Source organism: Bos taurus, chromosome X, assembly GCF_002263795.3.
Source record: "Bos taurus isolate L1 Dominette 01449 registration number 42190680 breed Hereford chromosome X, ARS-UCD2.0, whole genome shotgun sequence".
In the NCBI taxonomy this organism is placed as follows: domain Eukaryota; kingdom Metazoa; phylum Chordata; class Mammalia; order Artiodactyla; family Bovidae; genus Bos; species Bos taurus.
The window spans coordinates 80,312,207-80,338,626 of NC_037357.1; the positions used below are offsets into that span (position 1 = coordinate 80,312,207).

A 26,420-nucleotide genomic window follows, 5' to 3' on the forward strand; every position below is an offset into this window, starting at 1 on the left:
AAGGGGCTTCTGTTTCAAGATAGCAAGTAGAAGGACATGCATTCATCTCCTATGAGAGCACCAAAATCGCAACTACCTGCTAAACAACCACTGACAGGCAGACACTGGAATCCAGCAAAACAAGATACCCCACATCCAAAGACGAAGGAGAAGCCACAGTGAGACAGTAGGAGGGGCGCATTCATGATAAAAGCAAATCCCATACCTGCTGAGTAGGTGACCCACAAACTGCAGAAGAATAATACCAAAGTTCTCCCACTGTTGTGATGGTTCTAAACCCCACGTCAGGCTTCCCAGCCTGGGGATCCAACAAAGGCACTGGGAATCTCCAGGGAATCTGGCCTTGAAGACCAGTGGGATTTGATTACAGGACTTCCACAGGACTGGGGAAACAGAGACTCCAGTCTTTGAGGGTACAAACGAAATCTTGTCTGCTCCAAGATCTAAGGGAAAGGAGCAGTGACCCCATAAGCTGCTACTGCTGCTAAGTCGCTTCGGTCGTGTCCGACTCTGCACGACCCCATAGACTGCAGCCCACCAGGCTCCCCCGTCCCTGGGATTCTCCAGGCAAGAACACTGGAGTGGGTTGCCATTTCCTTCTCCAATGCATGAAAGTGAAAAGTGAAAGTGAAGTCGCTCAGTCGTGTCTGACTCTTAGCGACCCCATGGACTGCAGCAACACCAGGCTCCTCCATCCATGGGATTCTCCAGGCAAGAGTACTGGAGTGGGGTGCCATTGCCTTCTCCTTCAGACCCCATAAGAGACTGAACCAAAACTACCTGCTAGTGTTGAAGGGCCTCCTGTGGAGGCATGGTTCGGCAGGGGATCACCACAGGGACAGGGCAATGGCAGCAGCAGGCTGGGAAAGTCCTGCTTGGTGTACACCCTCTTAGAGGAGGTCACCATTAATCCTACCATAGAGCCCACAGACCCCAGGGCTGGGTCACCTCAGGCCAAACAACTACCAGGGAGAGAGTGCAACCTCACCCATCAGCAGATAATTGGATTAAAGCTTTACTAAGCAAGGCCCTGCCCACCAGAGCAAAACCCAGTTTTTCCCATTGCCAGTCCTTCCCATCAGGAAGCTTACATAAGCCTTTTAGCTTCATTCACCAGAGAGCTGACAGAAGAAGCAGTCTCACAGCAGCTAAAACAAAAACCACATTACAGAAGGTTAATCATGATGAAAGAGCAGAAAATTATGGCCCAGATGAAGGGACAAGATAAAACCCCAGAAAAAAAAAAACTAAATGAAGTGAAGATAGGCAATCTTGCAGAAAAAGAAATCAAAACGATAGTGAAGATGATCCAGGATCTCAGGAAAACAATGAAGATGCAAGAAATGTTTACCAAAGACCTACAAGAACTAAAGAACAAACAAATGGAGATGAACAATACACTAGAAGGAATCAATAGCAGAATAACTAAGGCAGAAGAATGGATAAACGGCCTGGAGGACAGAATGGTGGAAATCACTGCCGTAGAACAGAATATAGAAAAAAGAATGAAAAAAAAATGAAGACAGCCTAACAGATCTCTGGGACATTAAACATATCAACATTCACGTTATAGGGGTCCCAGAAAGAGAAGAGAGAGAGAAAGGACCTGAGAAGAAATAATGGCTGAAAACTTCCATAACATGAGAAAGGGAATAGTCAACCAAGTCCAGGAAGCAGTGTGTCCCAGGCAGGATAAACCCAAGGAGGAACACACCAAGACACATAGTAATAAAACTGACAAAAATTAAAGACAAAGATAAAATATTAAAAGCAATAAGGGAAAAATGACAAATAACATAGAAGGGAACTCCCATCAGGCTATCAGCTGATTTCTCAATAGAAATTCTACAAGTCATAAGGGAATGGCACAATATATTTAAAGTGATGAAAGGGAAGAACCTACAACCAAGAATACTCTACCCAGCAAGACTCTCCTTCAGATTTGATGGAGAAATCAAAAGATTTCCAGATAAGCGAAAGTTAAAGATAATTCAGCACCACCAAACCAGCTTGACAACAAACGCTAAAGGAACTTCTCTAGACAGGAAACACAAGAGAAGGAAAAGACCTACAGAAAATAAACCCAAAACAATTAAGAAAGTGGTAATAGGATCATACATATCAATAATTACCTTTAAATGAAAAGGGATTAAATGCACCAACCAAAAGACATAGACTGGGTGGGTGGACGAAAATATGTGCATGTACGCACTTCCACTTACCACGTCCCTTGGCTTGACCCCCTCACATTCTATGTAATTATTTTATATAGTTAAGTTAATCATATTCCCATTATGGCATGCAATTGTAATTATCTTTTATTTTTTTGTCTGGCTATTGATGTGAAAACTGATAAATATCTTTTACTATTGTGATTATGTAACTATTACTCACTTAATACCATTGTATCATGATTGGTCAACAGAAAAGTAGAACTCTGTATCACCAAAACTACAATTTAATGGAAAAACCTGTAATCACTTTTTAAAAGCCATCCAGATGCATATCAGAATTATCTTGAAATTTTTTGAAAAATACAAATGCCCAGGTATTGCTTTTTTTCTCCAGAGCTCCAGATATGTTTCTAATGAGCAGTCATGCTTAAAAACAACTGAACTATATGATGATCTTTTACTTTTATCTAGTTTCACTTTTTCTATTTCATATTCAGTGCTCCCATTTCATTTAGTTTATGTTTTCCAATTTCTCCATCTCTTTTTTTTTTTATGTTCTTTCTCAAGCCTTTATCAAGTATAGTAGAAAAGCTTTTGTATACATATATAAATATATATATAGTATACATATATAAAATATATATATTTTACAAAACTTATTAATTTTTGCCTAACTAAAAAAAATTATGACATTTTGATTCCACTTGTTTGACTTAGCATGAACAGAATGCTAGATTTCTATTTAAAAAATAGATATGAAACACGCAACAAAGGTTTACTGCATAGCACAGGGAACTATAGTCAATATGGTTCCTGGTGGCTCCAATGGTAAAGATCTGCCTGGAATGCAGAAGACCCAGGTTCAATCCCTGGGTCAGGAAGATCCCCTGGAGAAGGAAACGGCAACCCACTCTAATACTCTTGCCATGGACAGAGTCTGGTGAGTTACAGTCCATGGGGTCACAAAGAGTTGGATACAAAGTTACTAACTTTCACTTTTCACATGATGGAAAATAATTTCAAAAATAATGTATGTGTGTATGTATAACTAAATCACCTTGCTGTGTACCTGAAAAACAATGTAAATTAACTATTTCAATAAAATATATATATTAAGAAAAAGAATAAAGCAGTTTAATTACACAGTAAAATTGAATGCAAAGTACACAGTGTTTCTATATACCCTGTCCCACAGAGGCACAGACTCTCCAGACTATCAAGCATCACAGTGGTACATTTGTTATAATCAGTGAACCCACAATGATGCAGCATTATTATGCAAAGTCCATAGTATACATTAGGGTTCACTCTTCGTGTTGTACAATCTATGGTTTTGGGGAAATGTATAATGGCATGTATTCACCATTACGGTATCATTCTGAATAGTTTCTCTGCCTTAAAAATCCTTTGTTCTGCCTATTCATCCCTCCTTTCTTTTAATCCCTGTCAACCACTGATCCTTTTACTGTCTCCATAAGTTTTGCCTTTTCTAGAATGTCATATAATTGGAATCACACAGTATGTAGACTTTTCACATTAGCTTCTTTCACTTAGTAATATGCATTTAAGATTCCTCCATGTCTTTTTAGATCTTGAAAGTTCATTTCTTTTTAGCAATGAGTATTATTCCATTGTCTGTATATACCACAGCCTATCCATTTGCCTACTGAAGGCATCTTGGCTACTTCCAATTTTTGGCACTTATAAATAAAGCTGCTATAAACACTTGTGTGAAACTTGTGTGTGGACCTATTAATAACTTTTCAACCCATCTGGGTAAAAAGGAGCATGATTGCTGGATTGCAGGATAGGAGAATGTTTCTGACAAACTGTCTTCCAAAGTGTCTATACCACTTTACATTCTCACCAGCAATGAAGGACAATTCCTGTTGCTCCATTATCCATGCTAGCATTTGGTGTTGTCAGTGTTCTGGATTTTGGCCATTCTTTTAGGGCTGCAGTGGGATTATTGTTGCTTTAATGTGCAATACCCTAATGACATATGATTTTAACATGATTGTGCCCCTCCTACTATCTCCTTGTGACTTCTTTGTCCTTGGATATGGGGAGATGCTCTAACACAGTGAGCAAAAACAAGACCTGGAACCGACTGTGGCTCAGATCATGAGCTCCTTATTCCAAAATTCAGACTTAAATTGAAGAAAGTAGGGAAAACCACTAGGCCATTCAGGTATGACCTAAATCAAATTCCTTATGATTATACAGTGGAAGTGACAAATAGATTCAAGGGATTAGAACTGATAGACAAGAGTGTCTGAAGAACCATGGACGGAGGTTTGTAACATTGCACAGGAAGTGGTGACCAAAATCATCCCAAAGAAAAAGAAATGCAAGAAGGCAAACTGGTTGCCTGAGAAGGTCTTACAAATAGCTGAGGAAAGAAGCAAAAGGCAAAGGAGAAAGGGAAAGACAGACCCAACTGAATGCAGAGTTCCAAAGAATAGCAAGGAGACAGAGGAAAGCCTTCTTAAGTGAACAGTGCAAAGAAATAGAAGAAAATACTAGAATGGGAAAGACTAGAGATCTCTTCAAGAAAATCAACTCCTAGAGGAGAACATAGGCAAAACACTCTCTGACATACATCACAGCAGGATCCTCTATGACCCACCTCCCAGAATATTGGAAATAAAATCAAAAATAAACAAATGGGACCTAATTAACCTTAAAAGCTTCTGCACATCAAAGGAAACTATTAGCAAGGTGAAAAGACAGCCTTCAGAATGGGAGAAAATAATAGCAAATGAAGCAACTGACAAACAACTTATCTCAAAAATATACAAGCAACTCCTACAGCTCAACTCCAGAAAAATAAACGACCCAATCAAAAAATGGGCCAAAGAACTAAATAGACATTTCTCCAAAGAAGACATACAGATGGCTAACAAACACATGAAAAGATGCTCAACATCACTCATTATCAGAGAAATGCAAATCAAAACCACTATGAGGTACCATTTCACACCAGTCAGAATGGCTGCGATCCAAAAGACTACAAATAATAAATGCTGGAGAGGGTGTGGAGAAAAGGGAACTCTCTTACACTGTTGGTGGGAATGCAAACTAGTACAGCCACTATGGAGAACAGTGTGGAGATTCCTTAAAAAACTGGAAATAGAACTGCCTTATGATCCAGCAATCCCACTGCTGGGCATACACACTGAGGAAACCAGAAGGGAAAGAGACATGTGTACCCCAATGTTCATCGCAGCACTGTTTATAATAGCCAGGACATGGAAGCAACCTAGATGTCCATCAGCAGATGAATGGATAAGAAAGCTGTGGTACATATACACAATGGAGTATTACTCAGCCATTAAAAAGAATACATTTGAATTAGTTCTAATGAGGTGGATGAAACTGGAGCCTATTATACAGAGTGAAGTAAGCCAGAAAGAAAAACACCAATACAGTATACTAACGCATATATATGGAATTTAGAAAGATGGTAACAATAACCCGGTGTATGAGACAGCAAAAGAGACACTGATGTATAGAACAGTCTTATGGACTCTGTGGGAGAGGGAGAGAGTGGGAAGATTTGGGAGAATGACATTGAAACATGTAAAATATCATGTTAGAAACGAGTTGCCAGTCCAGGTTCGATGCACGATACTGGATGCTTGGGGCTAGTGCACTGGGACGACCCAGAGGGATGGTATGGGGAGGGAGGAGGGAGGAGGGTTCAGGATGGGGAACACATGTATACCTGTGGCGGACTCATTTTGATGTTTGGCAAAACTAATACAATTATGTAAAGTTTAAAAAAAAAAACAAACGTGAAATGAAACCAAAAAAGTCGACGATAAAAAAAAAAAAAGAAAATCAGAGATACCAGGGGAATTTCATGCAAAGATGAGCATGATAAAGGACAGAAATGGCAAGTACTTAACAGAAACAGAAGAGATTCAGAAGAGGTGGCAAGAATACAAAGAACTATACAAAAAAGGTCTTAATGATCCAGACACCACAATGGTGTGGTCACTCACCTAGAGCCAGACACTCTGGAGTATGAAGTCAAGTGAGCCTTTGAAAGCATTACTACAAAGTTAGTGGAGGTGATGGAATTCCAGCTGAGTTATTTCAAATCCTAAAAGATTATACTGTTAAAGTGCTGTACTCAATATGTCAGTAAATTTGGAAAACTCAACAATGGCCACAGGACTGGAAAAGGTCAGTTTTCATTTCAATCCCAAAGAAGGGCAATGCCAAAGAATGTTCAAACTACCACACAATTGCACTCATTTCACATGCTTGTAAGGTAATACTCAAAATTCTTCAAGCTTGGCTTCAACAGTATGTGAACCAAGAGCTTCTAGATGTACAAGCTGGATTTAGAAAAGGCAGAGGAACCAGAGGTCAAATTGCCAACATCTGTTAGATCACAGAAAAAGGAAGAGAATTCCAGAAGTAGGTGGAAGAGAATTCCACTTACTTCTGCTTCATTGACTATGCAAAAGCCTTTGATTGTGTGGATCACAACAAACTGTGGAAAATTCTAGAGATGGGAATATCAGACCACTTTACCTGCCTTCTGAGAAACCTGTATGCAAGTCAAGAAGCAACAGTTAGAACTAGATATGGAACAATGGACTGGTTCAAACTGGGAAAGGAGTATGTCAAGGCTTTATACTGACACCCTCCTTATTTAACTTATATGCAGAGTACATCATGCAAAATGCAGAGCTGGATGAATCACAAGCTGGAATCAAGATTGCCAGGAGAAATATCAACAACCTCAGATATGCAGATGATACCACTCGAATGGCAGAAAGCAAAGAGGAATTGTTGATGAGGGTGAAAGAGGAGAGTGAAAAAGCTGGCTTAAAACTCAACATTCAAAAAACTAAGATCATGGCATCTGGTCCCATTACTTCATGGCAAATAGATGGGAAAAAAATGGGAACAGTGGCAGACTTTATTTTGGGGGGCTCCAAAATCACTGTGGATGATGACTGCAGCCATGAAATTAAAAGATGCTTGCTTCTGGAAGAAAAGCTATATCAAACCTAGACAGCATATTAAAAAGCAGAGACATCACTTAGCTGACAAAGGTCCATATAGTCAAAGCTATGGTTTTTCCAGTAGTCTTGTAGGGATGTGAGAGTTGGACTATAAAAAAAGGCTGAGTGCCAAGTGATGATTTTGAATTGTGGTACTGGAGAAGGCTCTTGAGAGTCCTTTGGACAGCAAGATCATACCAGTCAATCTTAAAAGAAATCAACCCTGAATATTCACTGGAAGGACTATGCTGAAGCTGAAGCTCCAAAACTCTTGCCATCTGATGTGAAGAGCTGACTCATTGGAAAAGACTCTGATGCTGGCAAAGATTGAGGGCAGAAGAAGTGGGTGAAAGAGGATGAGATGGTTGGATGGCACCGACTCAATGGACGTGAGTTTGAACAAACTCTGGGAGATAGTGAAGGACAGGGAAGCCTGGTGTGCTGCAGTTCATGGGGTCACAGTCAGACATGACTTAGCGACTGAACAACAAATGACATACGATGTTGAGCATTTTTTCATATGCTTATTTGCCATCTGTATAATCTTCTTTGGTGAGGTGCCTGTTAAGGTCTTTTGCTCATTTTTAAATTGAGGTGTTTAATTGAGGCAGTAGTTCACTATCTCTGGGACCCACTGTTCCAAATGGGAAGGTGACAACAATCCATATCATTGCTCTTCTATGTGTAATATGTACTCTGACCACTTTCAAAATTTTCTCTTTTACTATGTGTAATATGTACTCTGACTGCTTTCAAAATTTTCTCTTTTACTTTTGTTTCAGCAGTCTGACTACAACATGCCTATGTGTGGTTTGCATTGTATTCAACATACTTGCTTGGGGCTTACTGAAATTTCTGAATCTCTAAATTTGTCTTTCACAGATTCGGGGAAAATTTCAGCCATTATTTCTTCACAAATTTTTTTATGGCCCCTTCTCTCTCTTTCTCCTCTTATTGGTATTCCAAATGTACACATGATAAACCTTTTTATATTTTTCCACAGGTCATTGAGACTCTTCATTTTTTTCTAATCTTTTGATTTTCAGAATGGCTAATTTTTATTGATCTATCTTCAATTTAACCCTTTCTTCTGTCATTGCCAATATGCTATTGTTTTTTAGTCGCTTAGTCCTATCTGAATCTTTTTCGACCCAATGGATAGTAGCCCATCAGGCTCTACTGTCCATGGGATTTCCCAGGCAAGAATACTGGAGTGGGTTGCCATTTCCCTATCCAGAATTTGCTATTAAGCTTATTCAAATTTAAAAAAACTGAAATATAGTTGACATACAATATGTTAGTTTCAGGTGCATTACAGTGGTTTGACATTTGCATATATTATAAAATGATCACCGTTTAAGTCTGGTAACCATCTGTCCCCACAAAGTTATGATATTATTGACCACATTCCTTATTCTGTATATTACATCCCTGTGGCTTATTTATTTTATAACTAGAGGTTTGTAGCTCTTCTTTTTTTAAGATTAATTATCTGATTGTAGATTTGTGAATTTTTTTTTTTTACTATCTCTAGTTTCCAAATTTTATACAAGGAAGAATGCCCTTTTCTGCAATGAGAAAAAAAGAATCAATATTAATTAAACACCTCTCTTATCCCGTAGGGTAAGTTTGACCTTTAGACTATAAGTTTATGGAGTTGGTAAGTCCATCTGTATGACAAAATTATTTAGAGTCTTAGCTAAGACATAGACCTTATACCTATCACAAGAATTAACTTAAAATGGATCATAGACATAAATGTAAAATATAAAACTATTGAAGATAATGTAGGATAAAACCTATATTATCTTTGTTTCCCTCCAGTAGGTAATGAATACCATAGAAATTTGCTGCCAAGTGAGAGTCATGCTCAGACTGGTGTTGTGTAGAAGTTGCTTGGACAGATTGGCATAAGCAAAAATGGCCCAAGATCATGCAAGGGGCAGTCTCTGCAATCTCCTCTATGTGTGTGCACGTGTGAGGTTTGTAGCTCTTAATCCCCTTCACCTATTTCACCTCTGCAACCTCCCTCTCCCATGGCAACCACCCACTTTCCCCTCTGAATCTATGAGTCTGTTTTAATTTTTAAATTTCAGATATTATATTTTTCAGTTCTGGAATCTTTTGTGTATAGTTTCTACTTCTTTGAGATTTATTACCTTTTCATTCATTATAAGCATATTTTCCCCTATGCCCTTGAGCATAGAAATAAGCTGCTTTAAAGTCCTTGTCTGCTGATTTTGACATCACAATCATCTTGGGATTGGTCTCCACTGACTGCTTTTCTTCTTGAGCATAAGTCACATTTTCTTTTTTCCCCTGTATAGTAGTTTAGAATTGAATCCCAAACATTCTGAATGATATGTTGTAGAGATTCTGAATTCTGTAAAAAGTACTGATTTTTTTGTTTTAGCTATTTTTCATTTAATTTCTCTAGAATGAAAATTCCAAGTTCTGTTTCTCTGCATTGGGTGAAGCTGGATTATCCATTCAGTTATTTTAGACTTACTGAGGGTGCTTGGAATCAATCCTGTGCATGCATAGTTTATCAGTCTGCCAGAGATTTGGGAAGGGTTTATATAGAGAATTAGGGCTCCTCCTCAGTGGTTTCTCTCCTGGGATATCTCCTTAGTTTTCAGTGGCTATAATCATCCTGAATCTGTTCTCTCATTCCTCAAACTATAAGACTGCAAGTTTCTATCCAAGTTTTATTTATCTCCATATTACAGCAACTGCAGCATGCCCATGGATAAAACGCTATAAAAACACAGAAAACCCTTTCAAATGACCACTTTTCTCTGTGCTATAGTGGAAACGGCATTAGAACTGGGAATTTTAGGGCCTGTATTAAAGTTCTAGCTTGGCCACTTTCTAGCTATGTTTACTTTGGGTCAGTTCTCAGATACCATTTCCTCATTCTAAAATGGGAATAAGAATGTTTGCTTCATGGGGTTGTTAAGAATATAAAGTGAGATAATATACGAGATATTGAAAATAGGCTCAGAGGGGCTATGATTGTCCTATTAAGTGGTAGGAGTCATTGGTTACTCCAGATCTGACCATGCTTTTTCTGCTATATCATACTGCTTCCATCTAATGACTACCAACTCAACCTTTCCCTCCCAAAGACACCTGGAAGTACCTACTATGATCTAATTACCAAGGTGAGCTCAAAGAACACAGTAAGCTAAAGTTCTTACCCACAAGAAGGTCCAAGTACCATTGCCTTCTAATTGGTGACTGCCCTACAGTCTGTGTCTCCTTTTGGTCACTCTCAGGGCCTCCAGACAGCTGTTTTGTTATATTCTGCTCAGTCTGTAACTGTTATCTATAGGAGGGGTTGGCCTGATAACAACCTACTCTGCTGTTACCAGAAGCGGAACTGCTAACTATGGATTTTTGGCTTTGCTATCTATCTGTTCAGTCTGTTTTTATGCCATGATATATGGAAAAATTAAAAAACTATGCTGCTTCACTGCCTCCATCCTCCCAGAATCACATGCTATTTACTTTAATAATAAATGAAATAAAATACTGACTAGAATTTGTTACTCAGAATCTTTGTCCAGATTTCTTTTGCTCTAAAGGGCAAAGATACTTGGTCTGAATTTAACTGCTAGAGAGTTAGGGACCAGTAGTGTAGTAGTATTACTACTCGCCTCCCACCCCTTCATACCTGACGTTGTCTTGGCTATTCCCTGATCTGGTAATGCTCCAAATTTCCGATGCTGTTCATACCAGTCATTCACTGTCATAGATGCCAGACTTGGATAACCAGCTCCAAATACTCTGTAAGAATCACACTGCGTTTAGAAAAGTAAACATAAATAGCACTATTAAAAAGTTTCTTCTCTTTAGTGGCAAAGCTTGTGTCTATTTCCTCCTTGCTCTCTTATCCAGCTATCCTCTGAGGAGTTGTGTAAATTTCTGTGAGGACAGTGAAAAGAGACATCCAGGGAGGAGAATTAAAGGCAAGAGCTTTCACAAGAAGATAAAGGCCCAGAGTTATCTCCCAATAAGCAATCTTAGAGGCTAATGCCCCACAGAATGATGATATAATGGAAGGAGTATTTATTCTTGGTGGGTCTAAAAGATACACAGAGGAAGGAGATTCTTCTGCAACCTTATGGAAAAGGTTAATCTTTAATCTCAGAATTAAAACTTAGATAGGCAAACATGACCATTTGAGAATTGCAGCTGAAGGAAACAATTTTAAGGGCTACAATTCTTCTTTAGATTCTTTTTTCCTTCTTTCTGTATTTAATTCATTATTTATTTATTTTTGTTGGTTTCCTTTTGAGCCTATTTTTAAGCTCAAGTTTGTAAGGGAAGTGTCTGATGATGAGAGATACAGAGAAAGTATTGGAAGAGATAATATTCCTTGGATGGAAGAACAGTCTTTCCAGGTGAAGCCATGACCTTTATTAACAATGCCCATTCTGTTACTCATGCACTGTAAATGAACCATAAAAATAGGGGCTTGCAAAGGCAATCCACTTTTTAATACCACCTACTTGGCTTGGGCCATGTCCCGAGTGAGAACAAACGGTTTCATTGGAGGCCTGTCCTGACGAGATGACTGAGAAGTTGATGCCTAAAAAGGAAATTAATTATCAGAAGTGTATTTGTCATTGTGCCCACCCCACTATGCAGGTTCTTAAGTCTTTAGGTGCTTGAAAAACCCTACTTATCAGACTCTAAGATATATTAGCAAAATACCAATGGTGGAGGTTGGTTAGCTCTCCTGAGATGGCCCAAGTATCATGCTGGGAAGGGAGGAAGAGAAAGCTCTTCCAGGAATCATTTCACAAGTGAAAAATTACTTGACTTTAAAACACTCCCCTCCAAAGAGGCAGATTCCAAAGCTTTCTTCCATGTTCCACCTAAACCTCTTGAGCTGAATTTGAAGCCCCTTTCCTCAGCCTGGCTTTCAGGGTTAAAGCTGAATTATTAAGACCTTTCTGCTAAAACCCTGTCCAATGTAATTATGCTATTTGTCAAGAGCTCCCTATGGTGTATTAGAAGTGAATGTTCCTAGGGGCTTCCCTGGTGGCTCAGTGGTAAAGAATCTGCCTACCAACGCAGGAGACACGGGTTTGACCCCTGCACAGCCACAAATAAATATAAAAAAAAAGAAGTGGATGTTCCTAAATGCAAGAGGGGGAGGAAGAACGGGTTAGTATCTCTCACATACAGGTGTATAGAAATGTTTCAAGGAATCTTGGCTGTTCAGGGGCATACCGAAACAAACTATGGTCTAAGAAAAAATGTTCACTTTGTAACTCTATCACTTACATAGCCAATCCCAATACCAAATGAGAGAGCATAAAAACAAAAAACAAAGAAGGAGACAGGAGGATCCAGAATAGTCCAGCCTCATAGTGTTTGAAACCCATTCATCTAGATATACTCAAAGGGCCTTAAAGCTTTAGAATATTAATTGCTCGTTCTTTGATCCCTTAACATAAAGAACTAGGCTGATGTTACCCTGAGGCAAAAGCTCCTGGGCTAATTAGTACAAATCAAATTAGCAAGAGTTCTCTGAGGACTTAAATGCCTGTAACTAGTTGATTAATTCAACTCAATTCATGTTACATCCTGAACCAAAAAGTAACCGGTAGCAGAGCCCGATATATTTTTTTTTCTTTTCTATAATTCTTCCTTCTTCTTCTTCTTCTTTTTTTTTTTTTTTACAAACCCTTGTGTTGAGGGCTGACTTTCAATAGATCACAGTGAGGCAGCTGCTCTGCTATGTACAAAACCCCGACACAGAGCCCAATATTTTGAAAAATCAGCTCCAAAACATAGTTATGGTCTTCAGGTACAGCCAAAGTGGTACTATACCAAATTTTCTTTACCATTATGCCCGACATTTTGTGCATACAGAGGTCCTTGCTGTGTCTCATACTTGGGTGACCTATGGTGTGAGTATATCACTGTGTAAGGTTAACTTTTGATTTCTCCCCCAACCAAAACATATTTCATGTCTTTTATATTCTTTTTAAGTTTTTTCTCTCTTCTCCAGTTCCACTTTTCTTCTTCATTCACATCCTATCCCTCTTCCTGTTTATTACAGTCAAGCACAGAGTTTCAAGGCACACCTCCCTATGCCTTCCTTCAGCAGTCATGATTGCGTGTGTGCTAAGTCGCTTCAGTCATTTCTGACTCTCTATGACTTTATGGACTGTGGCCTGCCAGGCTCCTCTGTCCATGGGATTCTCCAGGCAAGAATACAGGAGTGAGTTGCCATGCCTTCCTCCACAGGATCTTCCTGACCCACAGGTCAAACCTGCATCTCTTATGGCTCCTGCATTGGCAGGCAGGTTCTTTACCATTAGCGCCACCTGGGAAGCCCCCACAGTCATGACTGCTTGCAGCCAAAAGCAGTTTTCACTTCAGAGAAGACTCTCCCTCTCCTGGCATGTCACAAAATTACAAAAGACTAGAACTGTGTTACAGGTTAGAAAGCACTAGGGAACACTACTGAAAACTAGAGAGAAAGCTATCCTAGAGAACCTTCAGCCTTCCTCCACTAAGGTTAATAAAAGCAGTGATTTTATGGAAACATGAAAGGATTTTAATTTGATTACTCTCCTGTAGATTCAAATCTCTGACAGTAGCTTTTTGAGCTATTTAGGCAGTGACCAGGCTTACCTCTTTTGCGGAGTCTTTTTCTCTCAAGATCTTTATCTCCTGGTCAATGCTCTCAATCTCTTCTAAGCTGATACCAATCCACCTTCGAAGGTGAAGGAGGTAATATTCACGAACATGCTCATCATCTGCTTGACCACTTTCCACAGCAGATTTCAGTGCAGACAACCTATGCTCCACCTCCTTCTTCTGCTTGTATCTGTTCCACAGAAAAGTATTACCCATGAACTTAAAAATAAAGAGGTGCTCCTTGAAAAGAAGGCCAAAATACGATTTTACCTTTGCAAATGATCAGGTAGTAAGGATGACAATTTTCACTTTGGCAAAAATACTGAGTTTATACCTCAGAATTTGCCATCAAGGCCATTCTTGCAAGACTACAAGGCGAGGAAGGGATCAGTAGAGGTGGAGAAATACATTCTAAAGCCAGAGAAATATAGAGGAAACCTGATCTGAGCAACTCTTCCCATCATCTTTCAACATGGGAGTACTTTAGCAATTTTATGACATCAACCTTTATTAGGTCAGGTGTTTAGTATCATACAATGTCCATTTGGGAATTAAAGCTTCAAATAATCATAGAATTTTTATTTACCTGCCATTGATGCAGGAATTCCTAAAAAAATGGTCATCTCTTCTTTTCTTCTGGTCAAAAATGTTTCCAGCTCTTCTGACTCATCCTATATAATTTAAAGACTCATATCCACCCTGCCTGCCTTTTCCAAGATGCATTCTAGTATGTCATCTATCACTCACTGGACAACTATTTACTGAGTACTTACTGTGTGACATGCACTGTTCTCAGTGCTTGAGCCACAACAGTACTTACAAGCGAGTCCTTGCTCTCCTGAGGCTTTCTTTCTAGTGTGAGCAGTCAAAAAGAAATAGATGTCAGGTGGTGATAAGTCCTCTGAACAAGCCAAAAAAAAAAAAAAAAAAAAAGGCAAGCTAAACTGAATAGAATGATGGTGTGAAAGTAGGGGTGTTCAGGAGAGACTTCTATAAAGAGGTGACACTTGAGCAAAGACTTCAAGGAAATAAGTACAGAAGCCATGACAGGATCTGGAAGTGTTCCAAGGGGGAAAAGCAAATATGAGTGCTGCCCTGACATGTTTGAGGAATAGCAAGGAGGCCAGTGCGGTTGGCATGGAGTGAAGGTGACAGGAAATGAGGGCAGAGAGATAGCCAGGGCCATATAGAACCCAATAGGCTAATAAGACATGAAATATCAGATGTCATAATGTTTTGAATGAGAAGAGAAAGTCACTGGAAGCTTTAAAATAGAATACATGACGTGAAAACTTTTTTAACAGACTACTCTGATTAGACTGTGGGAGGCTGAGAGGCAAGGGTGGAAGCAGGAAAATCAATTGAAGAGGGTACTGCCATAATCCAAGTTGAGAGTGACTTGAAATAGGGAGGTGGTAAGATCCAGAAGTAATTAAAATATAAAGCAGTATTTGTTGATTTACTGGATGTAAGGGCTTGAGGGAAAGAGGAATAAAGGAAAAACTCCACAGTTTCCAAGAGAAGTATCTTGAAATACCTATGTCTAAAACTCCACTCCAGACCTCCAGGATCAGATGCTTCTCTGCAGGTGTTCACTCAAATCTGGAATTCTTGAGTTCAATGGACAGAATTTGGGGAGGAAGGGTGTCTTTGAACTCCCCACAATTTTGTATAGAACTCTATTTGTATGCTTTTTTTTTTTTTTGCTGAGAAGACGTTAAAGGAGGTCCATGACCCACAAAAAGTCAAGAACCACTGCTCTGGAAACATTTTTTATTATAAAAACTTTTAGGTTCTTCTATTCCTTTTAATTAACAAGTGGGCACTTTATGCAATGTTACAAATAAATGTCACAGCACCATCATAGGTGGCCTTCTGAGTAAAACACCACACATGTCAATTCCTAGTTCATGAATGCTATCACAGACATCGCTTGAGAACATTAAACTCTGATCCCACTCCTACCCCCACCCTCTTTCCTGATGTACCTGAGTCAGGAAAAAAAAGAATACCAGGACCTTAAATGTACATAACCTGGGGTAAATTCTGAGTTAGTCTGCTGGGCCTCTGAGTAAGGTTCTTATGCTTCCTTTCCTACCCTCCACATATATGCAATCTAATCGTACTCTCTGGTCTTCTCTACTTCCTTTGCTCCTATGACTTTGTTCCCAGTCATCTTTGGGACTTCTAAGCTCCTGAATACCTGATCTCTGAGGCCAGTGTTTTTCAAATCTTTCTTAGCAGAAGAATCCTTTCTTCTTATGAGAGCTTATTTTGAATTCCAATAAGCAATAAAAGATAAAACTACCTTGGTTAAATCAGAGAAAGGCTCCCAACATCTCCCCTACCCAGGCACTGTGACAAAATCTTAGGGCTCCAGGAACAGACTGTAAACCACTGTCCTAGACCTTCATGACTGTTGTAGATTTCCTATGGTGAGCCACTACATGCAAACAATCCTTATCACCCAGTGCCTGTCACCCTTCTGACTCTGGGCAACTTTCATCATTGCCCTTTTCTGTTCCCAAGCTGCTGAAGAGAGCTAACCAATTACAAATTTGTTGTCAAACGAGTCAAAGACAAATTTGTATGATCAAACTTCAGTGCAACGGTCACTCTTGTTCAGTTATCATCTTCTTCTTTTGTGAACTCCATGCCACCATCATACTAATCAGATGACCAGTCAATGGGGAAATTGAATTTCCATTTTTACCTTCGTATCTTTATAGTGTCAGCTTTCCTCCTCTTCTCTTGCCTTTAAGGAGGCACTGTTGTCTTTACCAAGGAAATGTCTTTACCATTCCACTATCAATCCAGTCCCCATCCACATTCTTCCAGGCCTCACTCAATCCTATCCTCCCTGTCATTTGCAGTTAGAATTTTTCACTCTACCAGTGCCTTTCCCCTAACCTGTTCTGTCTTTTCAAATGACCACTCTTCTCTCTTTTCTAAACAACACTAGAATTGGTAATTTGAAGACCTGAGTTTAAATCCTAGCCTGGCCACTTACTAGCCATGTAACTTTGGACAAGTCAATACTGAGGGCCCATTTCCTTATTTCTAAAATGGGATAATATCTGCTTCATGGCACTGTTAAGAGGATCAAATGACCAATACTCATGAAAGTGCTTTGTAAGCAGCAATATAAATAATGTTAGCAGATGAGAAAAATTAAAAGTTGAGAGGGGCTAGATGATGCCCCATCTATTAGGTGGCAGAAACTGGATGGGTCACCCCAGGTCTAACTCAAACGCCCAGGCTTTTTCTGCTATACCATATTGCGTCCATCTTTCTGATGACCACTCTGTCCTTCCCAAAGATACCTCAAGTACCTACCATGATCCCCAAGTACTGGGTTGGGTACCAAGGATATACAATGACATAATTACAATACTAGGGATACAATTAGTCATGGTCTCTGACCTTTAGAAGTTCCAAGTCTAGAGAATAACAGATAGTTATGCCCAGATAAGTGACAAAAACTAAATGCTATAGTATCTGGGAGGAGAGACAGGTAGGGAGAAACTTCAAAGAAGACATGACATTTGTTCTCTATCTTCCCCAGGATTCTTTCTGTAAGTACTTCCATCTGTACCTTGTTGAGTCTCTTATCTCTGACTGCCCTTTTCTTTCTCATCCTTCTTCCTTAATTTGCCCCAAGGTTTTATCCTTGGATTTTTTCCCTCTGCATGTTTTTTTGTGGCAATCTATCCATACCCATCGATGCTCCTAAATTTTTATCACTAGCTGCAAAACAGTCTCATGACCTGCCTCTTGAGAAATCTGTACGCCGGTCAGGAAGCAACAGTTAGAACTGGACATGGAACAACAGACTGGTTCCAAACAGGAAAAGGAGTACGTCAAGGCTGTATATTGTCACCCTGCTTATTTAACTTATATGCAGAGTACATCATGAGAAACGCTGGGCTGGAAGAAACACAAGCTGGAATCAAGATTGCCGGGAGAAATATCAATAACCTCAGATATGCAGATGACACCACCCTTATGGCAGAAAGTGAAGAGGAACTAAAAAGCCTCTTGATGAAAGTGAAAGTGGAGAGTGAAAAAGTTGGCTTAAAGCTCAACATTCAGAAAACGAAGATCATGGCATCTGGTCCCATCACTTCATGGGAAATAGATGGGGAAACAGTGGAAACAGTGTCAGACTTTATTTTGGGGGCTCCAAAATCACTGCAGATGGTGACTGCAGCCATGAAATTAAAAGATGCTTACTCCTTGGAAGGAAAGTTATGACCAACCTAGATAGCATATTCAAAAGCAGAGACATTACTTTGCCAACAAAGGTCCGTCTAGTCAAGGCTATGGTTTTTCCTGTGGTCATGTATGGATGTGAGAGTTGGACTGTGAAGAAGGCTGAGCGCCGAAGAATTGATGCTTTTGAACTGCAGTGTTGGAGAAGACTCTTGAGAGTCCCTTAGACTGCAAGGAGATCCAACTATACAATTCTGAAGATCAGCCCTGGGATTTCTTTGGAAGGAATGATGCTAAAGCTGAAACTCCAGTACTTTGGCCACCTCATGTGAAGAGTTGACTCATTGAAAAAGACTGTGATGCTGGGAGGGATTGGGGGCAGGAGGAGAAGGGGATGACAGAGGATGAGATGGCTGGATGGCATCACTGACTCGATAAACGTGAGTCTGAGTGAACTCCGGGAGTTGGTGATGGACAGGGAGGCCTGGCGTGCTGCGATTCATGGGGTCGCAAAGAGTTGGACACGACTGAGTGACTGAACTGAAGTTTTAGTTACACATTTCCATCTGTTTATGGACACAGCTGTCCAGTTGTCACATCAGGACCTAAATTCAGTAAGTCCTAAACTAGACTCATTATTTACTCAGCTTCTACTTCTCCACTTCTGTCAAAAGAATGTAGGTTCAATTAATCAACAAGACTTACACTTACTCCTCAAAGATGGGAATTAAGAGTAGAGAAGATACATGAAGAAACACGCTTTGAGCGGGAGAGAGAGGACATACTATTTAGGTGTTTTATGTAGGATGATCTCAGTGTGTAAATAAGGCAGAGGATGGAGGACTTACAGAAATTGAATAAGGATTTAAACAATTTGTTTTCTAATCATATAAATGCTTCTTGCAAAAGTAGTATCTCTGACAGTTGTAACTTCATTATCATTTCTTCCCAGTTGAAGTACTATTATAACACGTTAACTTGTCTTTCTGCATCTCTCTTCCCTTTCAGTGTTCTATACACATCACTTCCCTATAGTCCTCTGACCATACTACTTTTAGCTTTTGCCAAACCAGACTCTTCTCCATTTCCTGTACATATCTCAAACTACCTTGCCTTAGGCTTTTTTTGCTCATGTTGTCCCCACATGCCGCTTGTCAACAAGACATTTTTTGAGCACCTTCTATATGCCAGGACCCGTGCTAGACATACCACAGAGAACAAGAGAGAAATGGCTACTGCTCTCATGGAATATACATTCTAGTAGTGAAAAAAGACAAAAGCCCAGAAATACATAAATGAAGCGCATTTCCCCCAAAGAGAACAACACGTACAAAGAGTCTGTAGAAGGAAAGAGCTGGATCTGTTCAGAACTGAAAGAAGGCTATTATGGCAGGAGTCCAGGGAACAGGGGAAGTACAATATATGGTGAGACTGGAGAGAGGCAGCTGCAGATCATCCACGTCTTTACAGTTAACAGCTTAGATATTTTAGGTAAGACATGCTGCTGGCCTAGGTGAAGGTATGACAGTGGAGAAAGAGATAAACAGAAGGACATTAGGTATATTTTGTAGCTGGAACTGGTAGGCCTTGTTGATGGACTGGATGTGGCAATACAGAAGGGAGGAACTGAAGCCAACTCCTAGGTTTCTAGCTTAAAACAACTGGGTGAATGGCAGTCTCTTTATTGAGATCGTTAGGACTTGGGTGTGAGGGCACATTTGCAGATTAAAAAGCCAACAATTCAATTTAGGGCAAGTTAAGTTTGAGATGTCTGTGAAACATCCACAAACAGTGCTGGAAGCACCAGTCTGAAGGTCAAGGAAGGCCTGAGCTAGTATATAAATACAGGAGCCATTAACAAAAAGATAATGTTGATATCTCGTCTGCTGGGCATTAAAAAAAAAGTTCAAAGATCAAGCTTTTTAATCAAAGAAATACAAATCAAAACAATGAGGTATCTTTCTTGTTTGCCCATCTGGTGCGGGGAACATACTTTGAAACTTTGTTACTATGGAAAGCAATATTGTTACCATCAAGAGTTTTAAAATATTCAAACCCTTTAATCTAGGCACTCACTGGTCCTTCTAGAAATCTATCCTAAGGAAACAGTGAGAGATACATTTATGTTTCTTTGTAGCATTACTTAGAATAGCAAAATCAAATAAAAACCTCTACCCTTTAACAGTCTAGGCATTTGACAAAAGATTAGCTTAAATAATTACAATATAAGACTGATACTATTTAACCATTAAATATCTTGGCTTCAAAAGACAAAGGGAAATCACAATAGGATGTTAGGTTTTAAAAAAGAATAGATGGTATTCCTCCAAATGTATTAACTAAAATAACTATATATCTGAAAGGAAAGACATCAGGAAGTTAACAAAGATCATCTCAGTGCTAAGATGAAAGCTTATTTTTAATTTAAAAAATATTCTGTTTTCCAACTTTCACAAGTATTAATTACTTTTACATTCAGGCAAACCTGTAATTTACATTTTTACCCAAGCTTCTCCTCTCATCTCAAATGCTACTACATTGTGAAATCTTTCCCTTATCCCTCCAACCAGATATGATCACTCCCTGGTCATTCTCCACAACACCATTTGTATCTCTCTATAGCATTTAGTTGTTGGTTTTGTTTTTTTGATATATTGCAATTATTTGGATACCAAATTCACTGTTTAAACTGGTATATGCCAACAGGCTACCTCTACCTTTTTACAGAGGACATGACACTGAATTCCACTTCATATCATTCTACCCCATTTCCTCAAAAATCATTCTGTTGCTCACTAGCTCTTAACCGTACTTTATTATTTAAAGCCCTTACCACCTAAAGTCACATTTTTATTTACTAGTTACTGTCTGTCTCCTCCACCAAAACAAGAGCTCCATGAGGGCATGGACTCCATCTAGTTCTCCATTACCCAGAACAGTTCCTGGCACACAGCAAAGGCTCAATAAATATGTTAAATGAATCAATCAATTTTCAGCTCTCTAGACCAGGCCTCTCCTGAGTTTCATGCTACAGATACCTCTACTTGGATGTCTTCTAGGCACCTTAAATGCAACATGTCTCAATACAGAATTCATACTCTCCCCTATCTATTCTTCCTCTTCTATTCCCCATCTCAATGAGTTCCACAGCCTTCCACCTATGTCAGAAACATAGACATCTCCCATGCTGCTTCCTTCTACCCTACCTGCCAAAACCAACTGATCACCAGGTTTTCTGCAGATTCAACCCTATAAATATATCCCCCCATCCCTTCTGCCATTGGGATAGTAAGGCCTCCATCACCTCTGTGACCTAATTGGATCTAATCTTCTCCCTCAAAATGCTTCCTAACTGCTGCCAGATTATGCAAGTTAAAGTGCAAATATGACCTTGCTACTCTTTGCAGTGGGGGGGGGGGGGGTGGACTTCCAGTGGATCCCAAGTCACCAACCGAAGTTCAAGCTCTTTAGCATGGCCTAATAGTAGGTAACATAGAATATTCACTATGTGCCAGATACTGTGCCAGCTGTTTTACATGGTTTATTTTATTAATGCCTCTTAACCCTATGAGATAGGTACCATTGTTACTTATACTTCACATATGAGGAAACCTGAGGCTCAGACAGGTTACACAAGTTACCCAAAGTTCAATGGCTTATAAGTAGAACTGAGTCTCAAACCCAGGTCTCTGACTCCACCACCTGTACTTAGCTACAAAGATCTAACAATAGCTGACTGAGTGCTTACTGTATCAGACACTGCTGAGTTTTAAAAATTCATTTCTCTTCTAATCTTCCTAACTACTTTATAGGACCTATTATCATCCAGTGTTACACCTGGGGAAATTAAGGCAGTGAGAGGCTAAGCAACCTACCCAGTCAGAATGATTAAATGCTGGAGCTGGGATTCAAACCCCCTTCCCAAGTTCCCAGAACAAAGTTGTTCTTTCACCTTCCTCACACCCCAAGTTCTCCCTGGTTTGAACCCTACAACATTTTTCGGTATTCTTTCCCCCTCTTCACCACCCACTTTGTGTTTCAGCATCACCTAATTACTTACAGTTGTTCTTCACCCCAACACTGTGGTCTTTAATGCCCCTGTAGCTGTTCTACTGCTATTATCTCTGCTGGCTAAAGCCATCCTTTCCTCTTCCTCTAGATAATACTCCTATGCATCCTTAAGCAACTCATCACAGGAGTCACCTCTGCCAGGAAGCCTTCTCTTCTCTCCTGCTCCCTCTTTGGTTAGGTGCCCTTATTCTCGGCTCTCCCAATACTTTACACATTTTCTTATCATATCATTCTATAATTTATATCATTTCTATGCTTCTTTTCCTCACGAGATTGTATGCTCCTCCAAGGAAGAGACCACCCATATTCATACAAATGCCCATACCCAGTTTGAATCCCCACTGCCTAGCATAGCTCCTAAACACTGTGAGCACTTTCACATGATGAAGCTATGCCAGTATTAAGATTAGTTCAGGATGTTACACACCTGATCCAGTATTGTTAGAACAGAGCTTCTCAATCAATGGACCAAAAATGGACTATAGTTATAAGATATCTGTGCCTTTCAGAGATACTTACCCCACTGTGAAGTGAAGTGAAGTGAAAGTTGCTCAGTTGTGTCCGACTCTGTGACCCCATGGACTATACAGTCCATGGAGTACCCCACTGTACCGTGTGAATATTGCTATGCTGTGATGTGGGAGAGATTGGGAAACACTGCTAAAACTACATTGTTGCTGTTGGCAACCATAAGGTGCTAGGAGTCTGACAGGTATGATCATTTCAACCAAGACAGAGGCTTCTTGAAAAACTGCGAGTTTGCTCTCACCAGGACCTATGCTCAATAAAAACCCAAAGAGTACATACACCATTGTTTCCCACCCCCCAGAAAAAAACATGCACCCTTCCCCAATAGCACTGCAATTAGGCAGTCCTCAAATGACCCACCTCTCTATTTTAGCCTGTCTGTGAGATGCCATAGCAACGATGCTAGGATAGGCCATGGAGGAATTAGCAGTGTTATTTTCAGCTGAGTTGGTCTTGGTTTTGGGCAGCTCAAACTCTGCCACATGATAGTACTGGCACTGCGTTAGGTAGTTTAAAAAGTGTTCTCGAGCCCACTGCAAATGATCTAGACGCTTGCTGGGATTGACTTGTTTCAGGGCGAACGCTCCTTGAAATGCTGGCACCATCAGGTACTTCAGGTCGGTGGACGCGATCTCCTCCAAATCTTCATTTTGGCTGCAAAGAGCAGAGTAGGCTGTAAAGTCTGGCTAGGCATTCCAACTGTGGCCCTTGATTCCTGGGGGAGGGGAGGGCTGGGATCGGGGTGGGACAAAGGGAGGCGGCACCTGGAACAGCTGCCGGCTTTCTTCAATGAAAGTGGCTGAGCACTCACATCCAATGCCTCTGCAAATAACCGAAACTAGGGAGGAGAGTCGTGGGAAATTAACTATCTTGGAAGAGAGGTAGAGAATGCAAACAATGTACACAAGATCGCAGGGGGAGGTAGGATAGAAAGGCTCCCAGTTTCAAAGGTCTCCTCCACCCAGGCTCAATGGCTCCACCTTTGGTGATCATCATTACCTACGTTCTCTGCCTTTGGTTACTACCCTCTCGCCCATACCTGAACAACTCGAGCTGCGACAACATTTCTGCAGCCTTCTTCAGGAGATCCAGTCCCTTGAACACTTTATCTTGGATTATTCGGGAGCCGGTGGGTTCAGTTGCGATTTCCACTTCGTCCAAAAGCTGCTTGCTGGTTTCGAACAGCTCGGGGAGCCGCGGTAACAGTAACTCGTCTTCGGCTGCTGCCATTTTAGGGAGGGAGGAACCCGGAAAACCTCACTTCCGGGGTTAAAGGCAACCCTGGGAAAGCTGAGCTAGGCGAGAGATGAAGAAACCGGAAGGGGTGCCGCATTGGTCCAGTAGCTCCATTGTTACCTAAGCGTCTGAAAATCTCCGTAGGCTGCTGTTAACTCACAGCCTAGCAACCGTTTCCATGGACTCATTTTGTTGTGCTGCCTATTACAAGTAGTAGACATCTGTTACTGATAATGACACGCAAATAAAAAAGCAAACCCCAGGCGCTGCTTTTAGCGTGACTCCTCGTCGCCGACCCGGGCCTGGACTGTGCCATCGGCTCTGAGGAGCGGGTGTGACGAGGCTGAATTCAGAGCTAGGGCGGGCGCGAGAAGGCAGGAGCAGGGGCACTCCAGGAGCCGGCCAGGCGAGCGCCTTACCTCGTGAGGCGCTCCCTGGCCACAAGGGCCAGGGCGCCCAGGAGCTCCGAACTCCGCGCAGCTTGCCGGGTTCGCAGGTCTGCGCGCGTGAGAGCGAAGTGCAAGTAGCGCCCCCCTCCGGCTTCCGGCCACCCAGCAGCTCGAGCTTTGGGTTCCTATCGGCCAATCCTCGCCCTTCCTCTTCCCCGTGACGTCGCGCCTCTTACACACACACACACACACACACACACACACACACACACACACACACACACACACACACACACGTTACTGTCACCCCTTTACACACATACACAATCAAAAGTCACCCCTCCTATACACACGCACACGTTTTCAAAAGTCACTTCCTCTGAAAACTTCCTTGAGCCCCTTTCCCCTGCCAGATGAAAATTTTTGGTGCATCTCTATCAGAACACCTACCACATTATATTACAGCTGCTGCTGCTGCTAAGTCGCTTCAGTCGTGTCCGACTCTGTGCGACCCCATAGATGGCAGCTCACCAGGCTCCTCCGTCCCTGGGATTCTTCAGGCAAGAATACTGGAGTGGGTTGCCACAGGTAGCAACTTACAAATCTATCTCCCTTACCAGTATGAGTCTGATTAATCTTTGCGCTCCTCTGGCTAGCCCAGTGCCTGGTACTTAGTACGTGCCCAGTGTCATCATATGAATAGAAAAATAAGTGTTCGGTTTGGAAAGCAGCTCTATTACGCAGAACGGCGCTGTTCAATACGGTAGCCACTTGCCACATGGGGCTATTGAGCACTTGAATGTGGCTATTTGAATTGAGATGTGCTGTCAATGTAAAATATGCACCGGATTTTGAAAACATTATGAAAAAATAATACAAAATATCTCAATCATTTTTACACTGACTACATGTTGAAATGCTAATATTTTGTGTATATATTGGGTTAAATATATTATTAAAATTAATTTAACTTGTCTTCACTTTTTAAATATGCCTACTAGAAAACTTAGAATTACATATCAAGTTCACGTTTGTGGCTCACATTATATATTTTTTTATTTTAAAATTTATTTATTTTTAATGGAAGGATAATTGCTTTATAATATTGTGTTGATTTCTGCCATACATCAACATGAATCAGCCATAGGTATACATATGTCCCCTCCCTCCTGAACCTCCCTCCCAACTCCCACCCTTTCCCGTTCTACTGCACTGATATAAAAATATAATTCCAGGACTTTGAGAGAAGAGATCTCATTGTTTGAACAAATCAATATAAATATATTCCGATTACCTTAGGATTTCCTTGGTAGCTCAGCTGATGCAGGAGACCCCAGTTCGATTCCTGGGTCAGGAGGATCTGCTGGAGAAGGGATAGGCTACCAACTCCAGTTTTCTTGGGCTTCCCTCGTGGCTCAGCTGGTAAAGAATCTGCCTGCAATGCGGGAGACCTGGGTTGGGAAGATCCCCTGGAGAAGGGAACAGCTACCCACTCCAGTATTCTGACCTGGAGAATTCCATGGATTGTATAATCCACGGGGTCACAAAGAGTTGGACACGACTGGAGACTTTCACTTCACTTCACTTCACCTTAGGACACACCCTGAGTTGTCCTAGGAGATTTAAGTTAAGTAAAATGCATATTGTCTGCCATGGAAAATAAGATTTTAAACTAAATATGGTTAACTGTCATTGAGAAGAAAAAAAGTTTTCATGTAAAAACAACTAGAGGGCAATATAGGACAGTATATAACTAGGGAATATGTTGTTTTGCCCAGATTGTTGGAAACCCAAGAAATGACAAATCATTCTATGCTAGGAGTAGTCTGAAAGCTTCTTTGATGTGACGTGCAGTCATACAATTTCAAAGTTGGAAGGGGATCTCAAAAATTAGAGGAAAAAAAACTTGAGATCAGATAAGTTAAGTGAGTTGCCCAACCAGTTGTGACAAAGCCAATGTCTTCTAAGTTCAGGTGTTTTTACTCCATCTACCCTAAATTGAGTAGGATTTTAAAAGATGGAGAGATCGTTTATGTGGGACAGAATGAAGCCCCAAGTTAAACCAGTGCTGCTGCTGCTGCTAGGTCGCTTCAGTCGTGTCCGACTCTGTGTGACCCCATAGACGGCAG

The 26,420-nt window shown here is 40.6% G+C and overlaps 1 protein-coding gene across 2 annotated transcripts in view; it reads right to left on the bottom strand.

Moving 5' to 3' along the window:
* IGBP1 (immunoglobulin binding protein 1) overlaps window positions 1–24,423 on the bottom strand; it is a 47,012-nt gene extending 22,589 nt beyond the window's left edge. The window contains exons 1-5 of one of the 2 annotated variants that reach the window (NM_001242584.1): window positions 23,706–24,423; window positions 23,027–23,320; window positions 13,850–14,045; window positions 11,710–11,789; window positions 10,872–10,984 (exon numbers count right to left, since the gene is read on the bottom strand). In NM_001242584.1, the coding sequence (NP_001229513.1) occupies window positions 10,872–10,984; window positions 11,710–11,789; window positions 13,850–14,045; window positions 23,027–23,320; window positions 23,706–23,896 (874 nt within the window). In that variant the 5' untranslated portion in view covers window positions 23,897–24,423. The remainder of the gene's footprint in view (window positions 1–10,871; window positions 10,985–11,709; window positions 11,790–13,849; window positions 14,046–23,026; window positions 23,321–23,705) is intronic. The other variant, XM_005227997.5, reaches the window with a different exon arrangement.
* Window positions 24,424–26,420: the final 1,997 nt, after the last annotated feature.